Source organism: Chaetodon auriga, chromosome 16, assembly GCF_051107435.1.
Source record: "Chaetodon auriga isolate fChaAug3 chromosome 16, fChaAug3.hap1, whole genome shotgun sequence".
NCBI lineage: Eukaryota > Metazoa > Chordata > Actinopteri > Chaetodontiformes > Chaetodontidae > Chaetodon > Chaetodon auriga.
The window spans coordinates 22255323-22269825 of NC_135089.1; the positions used below are offsets into that span (position 1 = coordinate 22255323).

General features: G+C 39.5%; 1 protein-coding gene across 1 annotated transcript; it reads left to right on the plus strand.

The window, feature by feature from the left end:
* Positions 1–1404: 1404 nt before the first annotated feature.
* gps1 (G protein pathway suppressor 1) lies at positions 1405–13095 on the plus strand. Its single transcript, XM_076753262.1, has 14 exons — positions 1405–1563; positions 4900–4992; positions 6313–6494; positions 7696–7860; positions 8264–8399; positions 8589–8666; positions 8952–9012; positions 9299–9384; positions 9587–9681; positions 9784–9889; positions 10017–10097; positions 12041–12178; positions 12306–12440; positions 12654–13095. The coding sequence occupies exons 1-14, from the start codon at positions 1531–1533 to the stop codon at positions 12726–12728; spliced, it is 1464 nt and encodes a 487-aa protein (XP_076609377.1). The 5' UTR covers positions 1405–1530; the 3' UTR covers positions 12729–13095.
* Positions 13096–14503: the final 1408 nt, after the last annotated feature.

Below are 14503 nucleotides of genomic sequence, written 5' to 3' on the forward strand. Positions count from 1 at the left end.
AACTGGCTGCCACTCGTGCGGTGCCGCCTTTCAAAAATTCCAATTTAATGTTACTCATCTCGTTTCCTACCCTCAATATGAGGGCAAACCAACCAGATCTTTGAGAACATTTAATTACTTATCATTTTATTGACATCAGAAGACAAGATGTGAAATCTTAGGATAAGGTGTGGACAAGCACCAACTACAGATTGAGTGTAGAAGAATTTTATTATGGTGATAAATACACTTTGAATATAAAAATTGAGTGAGAAGCAAAAAGCGGAAAGAAGGGTGTGAATGAAAAGCACTGTTTCACTGACCTCTTGTGGCTGAAAGCTTCAGTCTCAGAAGTGTGTTCTCTTGAGAACTTCAACCACCTGAGGTAAGCAAATATGACTTAAAGATGCTGTTTAGTTATTTTTGAAAATATGGAGGAGGGGACTTACACTCTTCCTAGTGACTGAGGTGCAGCTCATTTGAAGTGAGTATGATTCTAATCACACATATGTATTGTTTACACACTTCATTTTCAGTTCAATTCTCTGTTTTAGTGGCTGCATGTTTGATGAATCCTGGGTGGATTTCCAATTATCTACAGTAAGCATTCACAACCACATGATCAGTGGCACCAGGAAAAGTAACTGAATGAATGAATAAATAAATAAATAAATAATGGGTGAAAAGTTAGGAATTATATATATAAAAAACACTCATAATTAATCTAAATTGAGAAAATGATGGAATATGATACCGAGCATCTGCTGGTGGACAAGTTTGCTGTGTTCATGTGTGAAGTGGCTTACACATGGCTATAACTGACTGACAAGAATAAAGAAATTGGAACAACTGTGGCAGCTTCAAAACACTATCTTGGTGATTCAAGCTTACAATCTAAAATTAAATAATAATAGCAGCAGCAGCAACAACAACAACAACAACAACAACAACAACATAATAATAATAATAATAATAATAATAATAATGAAGCCCATATGAAATGATGATGATGATAATGTATTCAGTAAACATGACTAAAGATTGTTTTGGCAGTTCAGTCAGATATGACACAGCCAACAGTCAAGAGGGTGAATTCATCACGTTTATCAAAGATAGGGTGTCATATGGGAAAATAATTCTCCATACTGGTGTTTTTGCATTGTTGTTGAATTATATGCTGTGTTTGTAGACAGAACACAAAAGTCTGTCAGGGTTAGAGACGAGAGAGGTGAGAAGGAAGATATAATGTTTTCTAGACTAAGGTTTGGATACAGCCTAGGATACAATGCAACACTTTATGTCCTGATCAAAATAAAATCCCAGATTGTTTTAGCTCCTCGTGGTGATGATGCTGCACACTCCAGCACAGTAGGTGGAGGTATGCATCCTTCACGCCTGCTTCTGTCGTAGCGAGCTTCCTTTCCTGAGACCTGAGCTAACAGCTAGCTAGATCCAAACCACTCAGGCTTGTCCGCTGGACGCCGCACGTAAACATATTTATGATTTATTTTCCCCCTGACGATAACGAAACCGAAGTCAAATATAAATAAGATGCCTTTGCCTGTGCAAGTCTTTAACTTTCAGGTAAGTCGTAACCATTCCAGTGTTGTTATTTCCAAACAGCAAAGATTGCTGGAAACTGAACATGTTGTATCCTCGGTACCAGCTGTGTAACCTTAGCTAGCTGTCAGCTAGCAGTCAGCTAGCTAGGTTAGCGGCAGAAACTTAGCTACCGTTGAGTTCATGGTTAAACATCTCAATATAAGACAACGCAGGCACAACTTGGTCCTTACGTTGTGTTTGTCTTATGAATAATTTACGGAACAATATGTTGTTTTAAAGCAAAATTCAGTTTTAAAATTGCTTGGTTTGCTGAAGGCACGGCCCTTCCCCAACGTTTGTAGAGCATCTTAGTGAAGTAACGTTCAGCAAAGGAATAGTTAAAGAATTTCACATTTATTGAAATAATTACTGCTTGGTGCATGTGCCGAATTGATTAATTACCCTCAAAATATCACAACATCTTAAGTGTATACATGTTTAACAGTAAGCCGAGCAATTTGAAATTGTTTAATGGAGTTCGGAACTGAAGACTTACAAGTGACTGAGGTCTCCATTGGCTAACAACATTAACAGTGACGGTAGCAGCATTATCGTAATGGTGCATTGTAAAACAACAAATGACGCTGGAAGTTAGCGTTTACTGTAGTACGTAGCTATTAATTTTGATTCTTCATTAAAGCAGAACATAAGAGGCACTGAAGAAGTATTTGTGTTTATCATTGTAGCATGTAGCTAACGAAAGCTAGCACAGCGAAGCCAACTTCCTGTTACTAGCAGTTTGTCACATTAGCTCTAAATAGCAGCTATCCGTGCCATATGTATAACCGTATATATATATATATGGCTTTACATATGGAAACGCACACAGTGCTAACGCATACGAGCATACTATGCAACTTTTATATAGTAGTAGTACAAGTTTATCTTCCTCTAAAGGTACAACGTCTGTAAACAATAGCATCCGCTTGTTGGCGTGTTAAAATACTACGAAAGCTAATGTTAGCGTAACGTTCGTTGTGTCTGTGGAACGCCAGATTAACTTAAAGAATCATTTCAAGGTTCAAGGTTATCTTTGTTGTCCCACTTATGAAAATCTGTCATGCAGCAAGGGTTCATTTAATGACAGAATGCAAAAGGACAACATCAATTGTGATTCACATAACCAATGCAGGGAAATAGAAATTCATAACAAATACAAATATGCAAATTTGCAAGTGTGCAAGGCTAGTGCAAGGAATGCAGCCAGAGGGCTAGTGCTGTGAAGCATATCAATTCTACTTGGCATGAAAGAGACATGAGTGGTGTACTCCACTGAACGCCAGTTTTCACTGTCAGTGAAGGTGAATTTGGCATTAAAAAACTAAACCTTGTCATTGCAACACTTGGATTGAATGAAGTTGGATTGGCACTGGAACAAGTACTGGCATTGAAAAATGTTCCACTGACAAGTAAAACAGAAACATTCCAAATTATTTAATTTTATTTTGGTGTGTTTTTCAATGACAATCTTTAGTTTTTTTTCTTTGTGTAAGTCTATTTTCAATTACAGTGCCATTTACATATCTGCATATTAATGGAAACACATCACTCCTCTGAACCTTTGGTATGATCACACATCTAGTATACAGTGTTGGCTTCAGTGAGTTCACCTGGAACTGCCAAGCCATAACATATTAAGTCTGTTTCTCTGTGCCTTTGTTTTTTCACATGTAACCCTGCTGGATTAAAGTTAACTTTTTACTGACATCATGCTGGCAGAGGTCTGCTGGAACACCTTAGCTAATGTTCAAGCATCATACGGCAGCAACAGACCCACATACCGACAAGGCACGCAGCAGAGGGGGCTTTCCTGTAACAACAAAACAAGCTGAGCTCGTGTTGCAGTATGTTTGTGAAGCATCCACATTCTACATTTAGGAGCTTCATTGCTGCAACATCCATATTTAAAGCATTGTAGTCCACCACAAGGTCATTGGTTTTGCTGATACAGATCTTCAGGTGATTATTGTTGCACCATGGCTAGTTGCAACAATGCAGTCCACTGCTCTTCTGCCAGTACCACTGGCAGTCACTGTGTGAATCTGTGGCAAGTGAACCAGGCAGAAAGACGCTGCTTGCTACAGAAGTGGTATTAGCAAAACAGAGTACTTTCAACTTAGTAAAACACATGTGGGAAAGCTGAGCAGTCAGTGATTTACCAGTTGCTGATTACCTGATTTACAAGTTTTGGATAAAAAAATTCCCTGTACTTTTAAATGAATATATTTGTGGATTTCAACTACATTTATTTAAAACAAGAAATATTTTTGTGTGCATCAGAAATATATTTGTGAAAGTTATTTTTGCGAATGTGGATTTGTTTTACATTTATATGCAATGATAACTTTTGCGTGCATTGAAAAATATTCATATTAACAGAGTTATTTATATGCATACCTGTCAAAATTGGGATTTGGAAATAAGGGAAATTTTCCAGTGCCCCGATCTGGGCTGTCCAACCACCCTTACCACTGTCCAAACACTACTTTTAGACAAGGGTACACCCAGTGAATCCTGAAATCACCACAAGGCAACCACTAGCTTTAAAATATCAAGACAACAAGGAGATGAGTTAACTAGTTCCTACATTAAGTGACTCCAGTTAGGTGGTCAGAATCAGTTACCTGGTTGAAAGTGAAACACTGTGCATAATCCCTGCATTATATCCATTTATTTGTGGGTGCTGTTTGAGTTAATGATTCCTTGTCAATAGATGTTACAGCTAATGGTCTACAATCTGCCACCTGCTGTACTGGAGGAAATGTAACAAACACATCAAAAAGGAGGTTTTGCCTCCAAATTTTTGGCCAACCTTAAACCCAAGTGAAAATTATGAATGAACCATCTAATGATCAAAACTCTTTTGTGGAGAACAAACTGTTAATGTTCCAGCTCCTGGTCCTGAAATGAGTGTGGTGGTTTGAGGTTAACACGCCAGCGTTACCAAGTTCAGCCTAATTATGTTTATGTTGCTCTGCTGCAGCACACATTTTGTTGTGGTTATTGTTTACTGGTTGACTGTGAAGGAGACTTCAGACAACAAAAAATATAGGGAGTAAATGCTATTGAGCTGCTGATTATGTACCAGGATAGTAAGAAAAACTGTAAATGGCACAAAACAAAGTCCTCGATCTTACACCATCATAGTAGCCAGGATGGATTTGCTCATTAGAAAACTGGCACCAGTCATTCTGTCAATGCGTACAAAATATGACACATTTTTCTCACAGTTCTAGTCTTATTTTTATGTAATTCTGCTGTAATGTTGATCACGTGTTGATTTCTCCTAACCCTCAATGCCTGAATTGTTTGTCTCAGGGGTCAGTGGAGCCCATGCAGATTGATGCAGACCCACAGGAGGACCAGCAAAATGCTCCAGACTCCAACTACATAGTGGAGAACCCAACACTGGTATTCACAGATACATGCTTAACCCTAACACTAATCCTCAATGGTGGCGCACAATCTCTCCTATGACAATACTTGTCTGCATGATGGCTTTGTAACAGTGATGTAAATGCTTTTAAAGGTTTCAGGAGTCATCGGTGTCTAGTTCAGTTTTAGTGGAGCTGGTTTTAGCCTGACATCTCTTCCAAGTAAACATGCAGAGAGTGAGGCGGGAAATTTTTTATTTATTTATCTTTTTTTGGCTGCTTGTGATATCTCCCTCTGATAAAGAGAAATGTTAAAGGTACAATGCCTAAGATATTTCATTCAAACTTGACAGAAACAAAATAAAATTCAGAGACACTGTCTTGTCTAACCACTGTTACAACAATCACAAACTGTGGTTTGGCTCTCAGAGATAGATGCGATAATAGTCTGCATCTAGAAGCTGCTTTTCCTTGCTGGTGATGACTGACCTTCCTCTAGCAACTCTCTTGAGTTACAGCTCCCCTGTCCCAGTCTTGTCTTCATCATCCCCATAGTCAGAATCCTGGCCGCAGTCACCAGAAGTAACCTTTTCCCTGTTGTCAAACTAGTCTCTGTTATTGGTCGGTGCAGATCTGGTCGTGCTCATTGGGGGCTTCTGAGTGCTGTTGGCTGCATTGTTAACACCAGCAAACCCTGGTGCTCCAAGGTCTTAGTTGGGGCAGACTCCAGTCTGCTATTGTGGCTGCTAGCTAACTAGTGACAGTAGCTACAGACATAACATAGCTGTTAGTGCAGTGACCAACAGTTCACGGTTACTCTGGGGATATGCTGCCGTCTATTTGTGTGGAGCGGCCTTTGAAATGTGGCCTATTCCTATACATTGTACCTTCAAGCTAACATTTACTGTAGTAAGTTACCTTTTATCAGCCTTGTTTCTATATCATTGGAGGACAGTTTACTTTGTTGTAACTCCCAAAAGCTCCCAACTGAGCACTTCATAGAATGCTTTCCTGCCCATCATACAGCCAGTTTTAAATCTCTGGCCTTGTCCCACAATTGAGATGTAATGAATTATGGTTGTGATTATTCTTTAACTTGATTTTAATGCTTGAGGTTATTGAATGTTTGTTTCTGTGCAATACATGAAACAGATTGAATATGAGTGTAGTACATGAAAACAATCAAAACTTCACTTAGAACACAGAACCATAATTTTATCAAATACAGGGGAAAGTACTGGGGCTGTGTACTCCAATCAAACAGACCTGTCAAATTCTAATTTCACCTGAACATTTCAGTGAAGCAGCTTTGACATGGTTTTTATGAGATCTCTCACCTTTCCGTCTCTGTGTGTAGGACCTGGAGCAGTATGCGACCAGCTACAGTGGATTAATGCGCATTGAGAGGCTTCAGTTCATTGCTGAGCATTGCCCTCAGCTCCGAGTGGAAGCCCTGAAGATGGCCCTCACCTTCGTCCAGAGGACCTTCAATGTCGACACTTATGAAGAGATCCACCGCAAACTCACAGAGGCCACACGGTATTGCTATTAATGACATGGCGTAATAATAATAATAATAATAATAATAATAATAATAATAATAATGAACAACCAAATTTGTTTAGCACCTTTCATACAAGAAATGTATCTGCAAGTGCTTTACAACCAAGAAAAGACATGCTTCACATGAAACCGACAGAATGAACACAAAAACAGGGATAGAAAATGAATGTAAAATAAAATGGAGAATAAAAACCACAGGTAATAATAGTAATAATAAGAATAAAGAGAATGATTAATATAAGATGGAAAATAAAATTGAATAATAATAAATAATAAAGTTAAATGTAGAGTACATAGAATACATCAAATCAAGTAAAATACAACATTTTAAAAGAAGAGCAGGAGTGCATAAGGGCAAAGGACAAAAGTTTCACACCTGTATCTGGAAGTCATGGCTAATTAAAAGCTGAAGAGAAGAGATAAGTTTTTAATTTAAACATTAAATATTCAGCGAGCTGCTTCCCTGACATCTGTAGGTAGTGTGTTCCAGAGCTTTGCTGCATAATGGACAAAGGCTGCATCCCTGATTTTCTTTTGGTTGTTGCTGGAAACCTCTGAACAAGGGAGTTAGGGGCTTTGTGTACAAGGAGGAGGACTTAAAATCATTTCTGAATGTTACAGGAAGCCAGTGCAGAGCAGCTAAAACTGGACTAATGTGCTCTATCCTCTTGCTTCCGGTTAATAGCTGAGTTGCTGAGCTCCGAGTGTTTTTTTTTTTTTTCAGGAGACCAGAAAATAGTGCTTTACAGTAATTGAGTCATCTTGAAATAAAGGCATTAAATCATTTTTTCAGCATCTTTTTGATTTATAAATGGTTGTACTTTAACTGTGTTTCTAAGGTGAAAAATGAAGTATTTGTCACTTTTTTTTATGTTGAACTTGAAGCTTAGATCTAAATCTAAAATAGCACCAAGACGTGTAACTTATGTTGTAAGAGCTTCATTTATGTAGTGATATATCAGTACTGACTGACATGAACAATAATGGTCAAGGCTTTAATCGTAAGTGTTCACCACTACGGAAATGGTTAAACCATGAAAACAGTTGAACTGTAAGCTGAAGTAACCACAGTGTATTGAACCACAGTCTGATGGCAAGTACTTTTCAATCTGTCAACATCAAATGTAAATCGATTTGTGTGTATTCTTTTCATTCTTTTTTTTTTTTTTACCTGTAGGGAAGTGCAGGGTGTGCCGGACACAGTACCTGAAGGCGGGGTTGTTCCTCCTCCTCTGGACTCAGCCTGGGCCGAGTCTACCAGGAAAAAGGCTCTGCTCAAACTGGAGAAACTGGACACTGATCTCAAGAACTACAAAGGAAACTCGATTAAAGAGAGCATCAGGTGTGATGGCACAGGGCATGGTTTATCATGGAGTTTATCAGCATCATTCTTCTTACGTAAAACCCAAAAAACCCAAAATGTCCACTTTTCATGATTTTTTTTTTTTTTTGTTTAACAAGAGGATGAAAATGTAATTAGATTAGTAAATGGTAATGCAATACAGCCAAGAATTAAACAGTTATGTTGAAATTAGGTTAGATTTACAACAACCATTTTAACACCACACATTCACCGTGTGTATGCAGCAGCTTCAAAGTAGTACAGTAGGATTATTTAGACAAAGATAAAAGAATAGAAGTTGCAGCTCCCAAAAACAGTAAGTGGGACTTACACACAAGCCATCAGAGACACTCTCAATGACAGATGGTGTATTAACCATCTCCCTCTCACTCTCCCTCCGCAGGAGAGGCCATGATGACCTGGGGGACCATTACCTGGACTGTGGTGACCTCAGTAATGCCCTCAAGTGTTACTCCCGAGCCAGAGACTACTGCACCAGTGCTAAGCATGTCATTAACATGTGTCTGAATGTCATCAAGGTACAGCATGATGGAAACACAATGGTCTTTTGCTGCCTTCATGTCATATGGCACTAACCTTTAGCCATGATTCCACTAAGCAGTCCAGTCCAGTCCAGTCCAGTCCAGTTCACTTAGTTACACATTAGAATGGTTATTTTCAGCAAACAAAGTATGTGAAGGAGTACATCGCCTCCTCTGTGCCCACAGGTCAGCGTTTACCTTCAGAACTGGTCCCATGTTTTGAGCTACGTCAACAAAGCAGAATCCACGCCAGAGATCGCAGAGGTAAGCACCACCATCACACAGCAGAGGTCAGAGTTCTCAATCTCAGCTCATGGTCCGGTGTCTGGGCTGGGCTAAGTGTCGAGTTTTAATAGACTAAATCGCAGAAACAAGAGACAAAAGAATCTTTTTGAGGGATGGATACCATTAACATTAACAATCAGGCTGTTCAGTGTTTCACAGTGAGGTGGAAAACTATTCATGCAGCCACTGACTTTGTTTTTCAAAGCTTGTTATGCAGACCCCAAATGCCTTCAGCTGATGCCACTTCTGTTTCTTTTTGTTCAGCAAAGAGGAGAGCGAGATAGCCAAAACCAAGCAGTCCTCACCAAATTAAAGTGTGCTGCAGGTAAGACACTATTATACTCTTGATGTTAATGTCACCCAGTACAGCCTGAAGTTGGGTTTGGAAGATGAGCTTGGAAGCAGGTGTCTGGTAACCATGCCTTCTGTAAGTATGGATAAATATGAACTGATTCCTCACACTGTTACATGAAAAAAACACTGATCTGAGAGCAGCCAGTAACAACCACCATGGTGAAACAATATAACACATAATTACTTGGTCTATAGAGAGAAATTCTGTATCATGTTTGGAAGATGTAGTTGTTGATATTATGCCTTGTTTGTTTCAGGCCTGGCAGAGTTGGCCTCACGAAAATATAAACCAGCTGCCAAGTGCTTCTTGCAGGCATCGTTTGACCACTGTGACTGTCCAGAGGTGAGTGATATCAGCCACTGGTACCATGCTGTGACATCTAACATAGTGTTTTTATGCTCATTTGAAAAACACTATTTTATATGTTTTCCCACTTCAGCAAAACCTGAAACCCTGTTTTGCAAGCCAGGAAAGTAATCTTGGTACTATGTACTGTCAGAAACCTGATTAGTAATGTGCATTTGTGGGTGTGTGGTCCCTGCAGCTCCTGTCACCCAGTAATGTAGCTGTGTATGGAGGTTTGTGCGCTTTGGCCACATTTGACAGACAGGAGCTCCAACGTAACGTCATCTCCAGCAGGTAGGTGCTCGTAGGTTAGGAAATCGGCACTGAAAAACATCTTGGTACAGTTAATGAAAAAAAAGTCTCGTCTATAATGTGTAATCATTTTTCTGTCTTCAGCTCCTTTAAGTTATTTCTGGAGTTGGAACCTCAGATCCGTGACATCATCTTCAAATTCTACGAGTCCAAATATGCATCTTGTCTGAAGCTGCTGGATGAAATGAAGGTTCGAACAAAGGCTACACACAGTATAGTTAAGATAGAATAACTATCATTTAAAACTCAGCTGTTTGAGATATTATGACAATTTTGAGTGTATGTATTGGGTTGAGTGACTGTGGTGTTTCGTCCAGGATAACCTCCTATTGGACATGTACCTGGCCCCACATGTGAAGACACTGTACAGCCAGATCAGGAACAGAGCCCTCATTCAGGTGAGACAGACACACACCCAGTGTGCTCCCATCCTCCTGTCTGTGTACACATTTTGAATTTGTGCATAATAGCCTGAGCTGAAACATTGGAACTAAATGAATGTTATTTTTATTAGCCTATATCAGTGTGAACAGACTCCAGAATGATAACTAGATACTTACCCAGTAAATGCCGTCAGACCTCCACTAAGGAGGCAGTCAGTCCAATACTCAATACAAAACCCACAGTTCAGCTACCAATGAATGAGTCCTTATCTCTACAAAGCTCACTTTCTGGATCCCAGGAAGAAAAAAAACAACTCTGTTTGAGACTCAGTATTCCAGTTGGCCAACTGAAATAAACCCCTGTGAGCCCTCTTGCATCTAATAGACAAGCTAAGTGAGTCTCCGTGAGCATCCCTTTCTGTAGAGAGGGTGAACTATAAATGACATGTTGACTTTTGACTTATTGCCATGAGTCTCAGGATGGACTACTGTCTTCCACTCATGAGTCAGATACAGGCACTTTGAGAATTCATTAATAATCTGCAGGCTGGGCGGGAGGATTTGGCAGGCTGGATATGACCCACCATTTGACGATATAGGCTGGGTCCACATTGATTTGCCATTTGGTACAGATGCAGACTGAGGTCCGGGCTTTGAGAAGCCCTGGTATAGACCTTCTGTGCTGCCAGGTTGAAGATGTGAAGTATTCATGTTTTAGAATTTGTAGCTACTTTGCAGCAACGTCCACATTTGTAGTCCACCACAAGCTCATTGGTTCTGCTGATACTGAGCTTCAGGCGATTGTTGTTGCTCCATGTGATGAAGCTCTCTGTCAGTCCTCTGGACTCCTCTGGAAAAATAGTCTCTCAGTGAAGACAGCATGTTTCTCTCTGGAAATGATTCACAGGAATCATACATGTCAATATAGTGATCACCAAAAAATTCACCTAATACCTTTTACTAAATTCTTTCAAAGTCTTCACTACATATATTATCACACTCAGGACTAGTGTTGCTTTCATCAACAAAAATTCTGACTAAATATCATCGTCAACGAACCTTGATCAAACGACGAAAACTAGATGAGATGCAACGTAAGTGCTGGTCATGTGACGATAACTATAATTAAATATATAATGCAATATTGTTGACGAATAAAAACACGACTAAATGTGGTTTACAAAATAAAAACTCTGTTAAAATGTCTCTTCATTTTCGTTGACTAAAACGAGACGAGACGAAATGTTATAAAGTTATTTCGTCTCATTTAGTCGCGTTGTTTTTATTATTTTGCAGTATTTCTGTTTCCTGCGTCTCACTTCAGAGGCTGCTTCAGGTCGCACTGCGCAGTCGCACTGCAACTATACTACTCCTACTCTACCTATACTACTAGGTACTTATACTGTATTGACTGAGTTAAATAGAAATGCATTACTAAAAAGAGACTAAAATACAATTTTCATTGACTAAAACTAGACGAAAATAGTCACATATAATTCTGACTAAAATAAGAAATGCTCAGACTTTTAGTCGACTGAAACTTGACTGGACCAGAAAGAGAGTGAACGTGACTAAAACTAATAAAACCTAAAATGACAGCTTGACACAAAGACTGGACTAAGACTAAAATTAAAACAGGCCGCCAAAAACAACACTACTCAGGGCGACATGGATGTAAACTGGAACTCGACTGGTTGGCGGAGGCAGACAACTGCCAGGTGGTAATTCTAGTATTAACATGCTTTTAGGTTTTCTGTTGGTACAAAAGATGGCTTTACATCTGAGAAGTTGGGATTTTTGTTCATTGTATTTTTTTGTTGATTTGTGCCTCAGTGTGCTTTGCTTGTTGAGGCACCCAGGTGATTGTCGTACGCATTTCTACATATGTATGTATAAGACAATTATGTTTATGAACATAGTGTTTAAAAAGAATCATGTGCATGTGTGTGTGTTTTCAGTATTTCAGCCCCTACGTGTCAGCAGACATGACTAAGATGGCTCAGGCCTTCAACACCACAGTAGCAGCTCTGGAAGATGAGCTTACTCAACTCATACTGGAGGGACTTATCAATGCACGAATCGACTCTCATAGCAAGGTGACCCCCCCACCCCCACCCCACACACACACACACACACACACACACACACACACACAAGGAAATGTTGAAATAAGTCGTTTCTCTTTTCCCGTCATCACAAACTATTACTCTGACATGTTGATAGATTCTGTATGCGAGGGATGTGGACCAGAGGAGCACCACGTTTGAGAAGTCACTCCATATGGGCAAAGAGTTCCAGAGACGAGCCAAAGCAATGATCCTCCGAGCTGCTGTGCTGCGCAACCAGATCCACGTCAAGGTACACAAAATCTCTTTCACTTTTCATCATATTACACTGAATTTATTCATCTTAACAGCAGTTAGAAAACCGCCTGCACATGAACTTTCATGTTAAGACTAAATGTTACAACTGTAAAATCAGGGGTGAACATTGTGCACACACACACATGTGTCTGAAGGTCCTGACAAACACAGGTGGCAGTGCCTCACTCATGTTGTGTCCACTCCTCAGTCTCCACCCAGAGAAGGCAGCCAAGGTGAACTGACACCGGCCAACAGCCAGACCAGGATGAGCACCAACATGTGAGGAGGAGGTCCTCTTCAAAGTCTGCATGCTGGCTCTGCCAACAACAGCCACAGACTGGGAAAGGATCACCCAATCAACACCAACCCCCCAACCACCCCACCCCTCGTTTCTCTGCTGAAGACAGAAACAACACACAGTATAAAGACTTTAATGTTCTGAACTGATCTCCGTTGTCCCCATCAGAAGATATGGGAAAGAATCCTTTGTTAGTGTGATGATCTGGAGATTTGAACAAGAAGAAAATATGTTTTGGTGAAAGCTCAGCACTTAAGCTGTATATTACTTGTAGGATTTGCTTTGCTTACACGATGGAGGCCTTGCTAACCGAAACAAGGTTTTAAAATAAAAATACCTACCAAAACATGCACTCACTGGTTATTTTTATGCATCAGCTGTGTTGTCAGTGGAATGTTCACTCTATAGCTGGAACGTATGTATATGGATGGATGTGATGGAACTCCAGTATGTACAATGCTGATTCCCAAAAACGTTGGATGCTGTGTAAAACGGCAAAAAACTCAGAATGTAATCATTTGCAAACTGTTTACAGACAAAAGTTTTCCAAAATGTTCCTGAGCCCATGTAGTAATCTCCTTTATCCAATCATGTGTTCACAAAGTGGTGAACCTCTCTCCATCCTCGCTTGTGAACCACTGAGCCTTTCCAGGATGCCTCTTTCATACCCAGTCAAGATGATATCACCTGTTACCACTGAACCTGTTTACCTGTGGAATGATCCAAACAGGTGTTTTTGGAGCATTCCACAGCTTTCCCAGTCTTTAGTTGCCCCTGTCCAAGCTTGTTTGAAACATGTTGCTGTATCAAATTCAGAATAATCATATACAAAAATCAATGAAGTTGTTGAGATAAAACATTAAATATGTTGTATTTGTGCTGTTATCAGCTGAGTATAAGTCAAAACAAATTATCAAATGATCACATTCTGTTCCATGTTTTGCAGTGTCACAGCTTTTTTGGAGTGTGCTTCAACTCAAGGGGCTGCAGCTCTGCCCCACACATCTGCACCCGTGGTAGGAGGCATCACCTCGTCATTATACCTGAGGTTTAATAGAAACCTGCTTCACACCTGCTTTAACTGAGGTTCAAGATCATAAAGTTCTATTAGTTCAACTCTTTCACCCTTGTATGATGATACAAAAGTAACACTATGGTATGTGTCAAACTGCAGAAAACAATTCTGTGATTATATTTAAAATGTGGCTAATATAGGGGACCATCATTGAAACTGCTGTAGATTGAAAGGAGAGAAATTTTTCTATGGTGCTCAGATCACAAATAATCAGGGGTGATGATCAAAAGTCTGTAAGTGACAATTCATGACCATTGCTTTAAAAATTCACATTTGGACGTCTAGATGACGATCTGCTGCCATCTGTTCAATTCAGTTTTATTGCAATGACAGTACCAGTGACAGCAAATAATAATAGACATTTGAATAATAATAAACTAGTATCTGATATATAGTAAAGTATATAAGTATGTGGTATGTTTATTTGCATCATGTATAAATAAGTGTATAACATGTAATGATAATGGAAACAGCAGGCTCCTGTTCTCAGTGTCCCCTCAGTGCTCTTACCTCAGAGACTGAATTGTCAATATGGGAAAGGATTATTCATAAATGGATGAGTCATTTATTTTCCATACTCATGCAACAGAACATATGAAACATGCCAACCACAATTAAAATAGCCTACACAAGAACTGACACTTAAATCCTTGCATTACTTTTAATATATTTTATGAGATTTGCA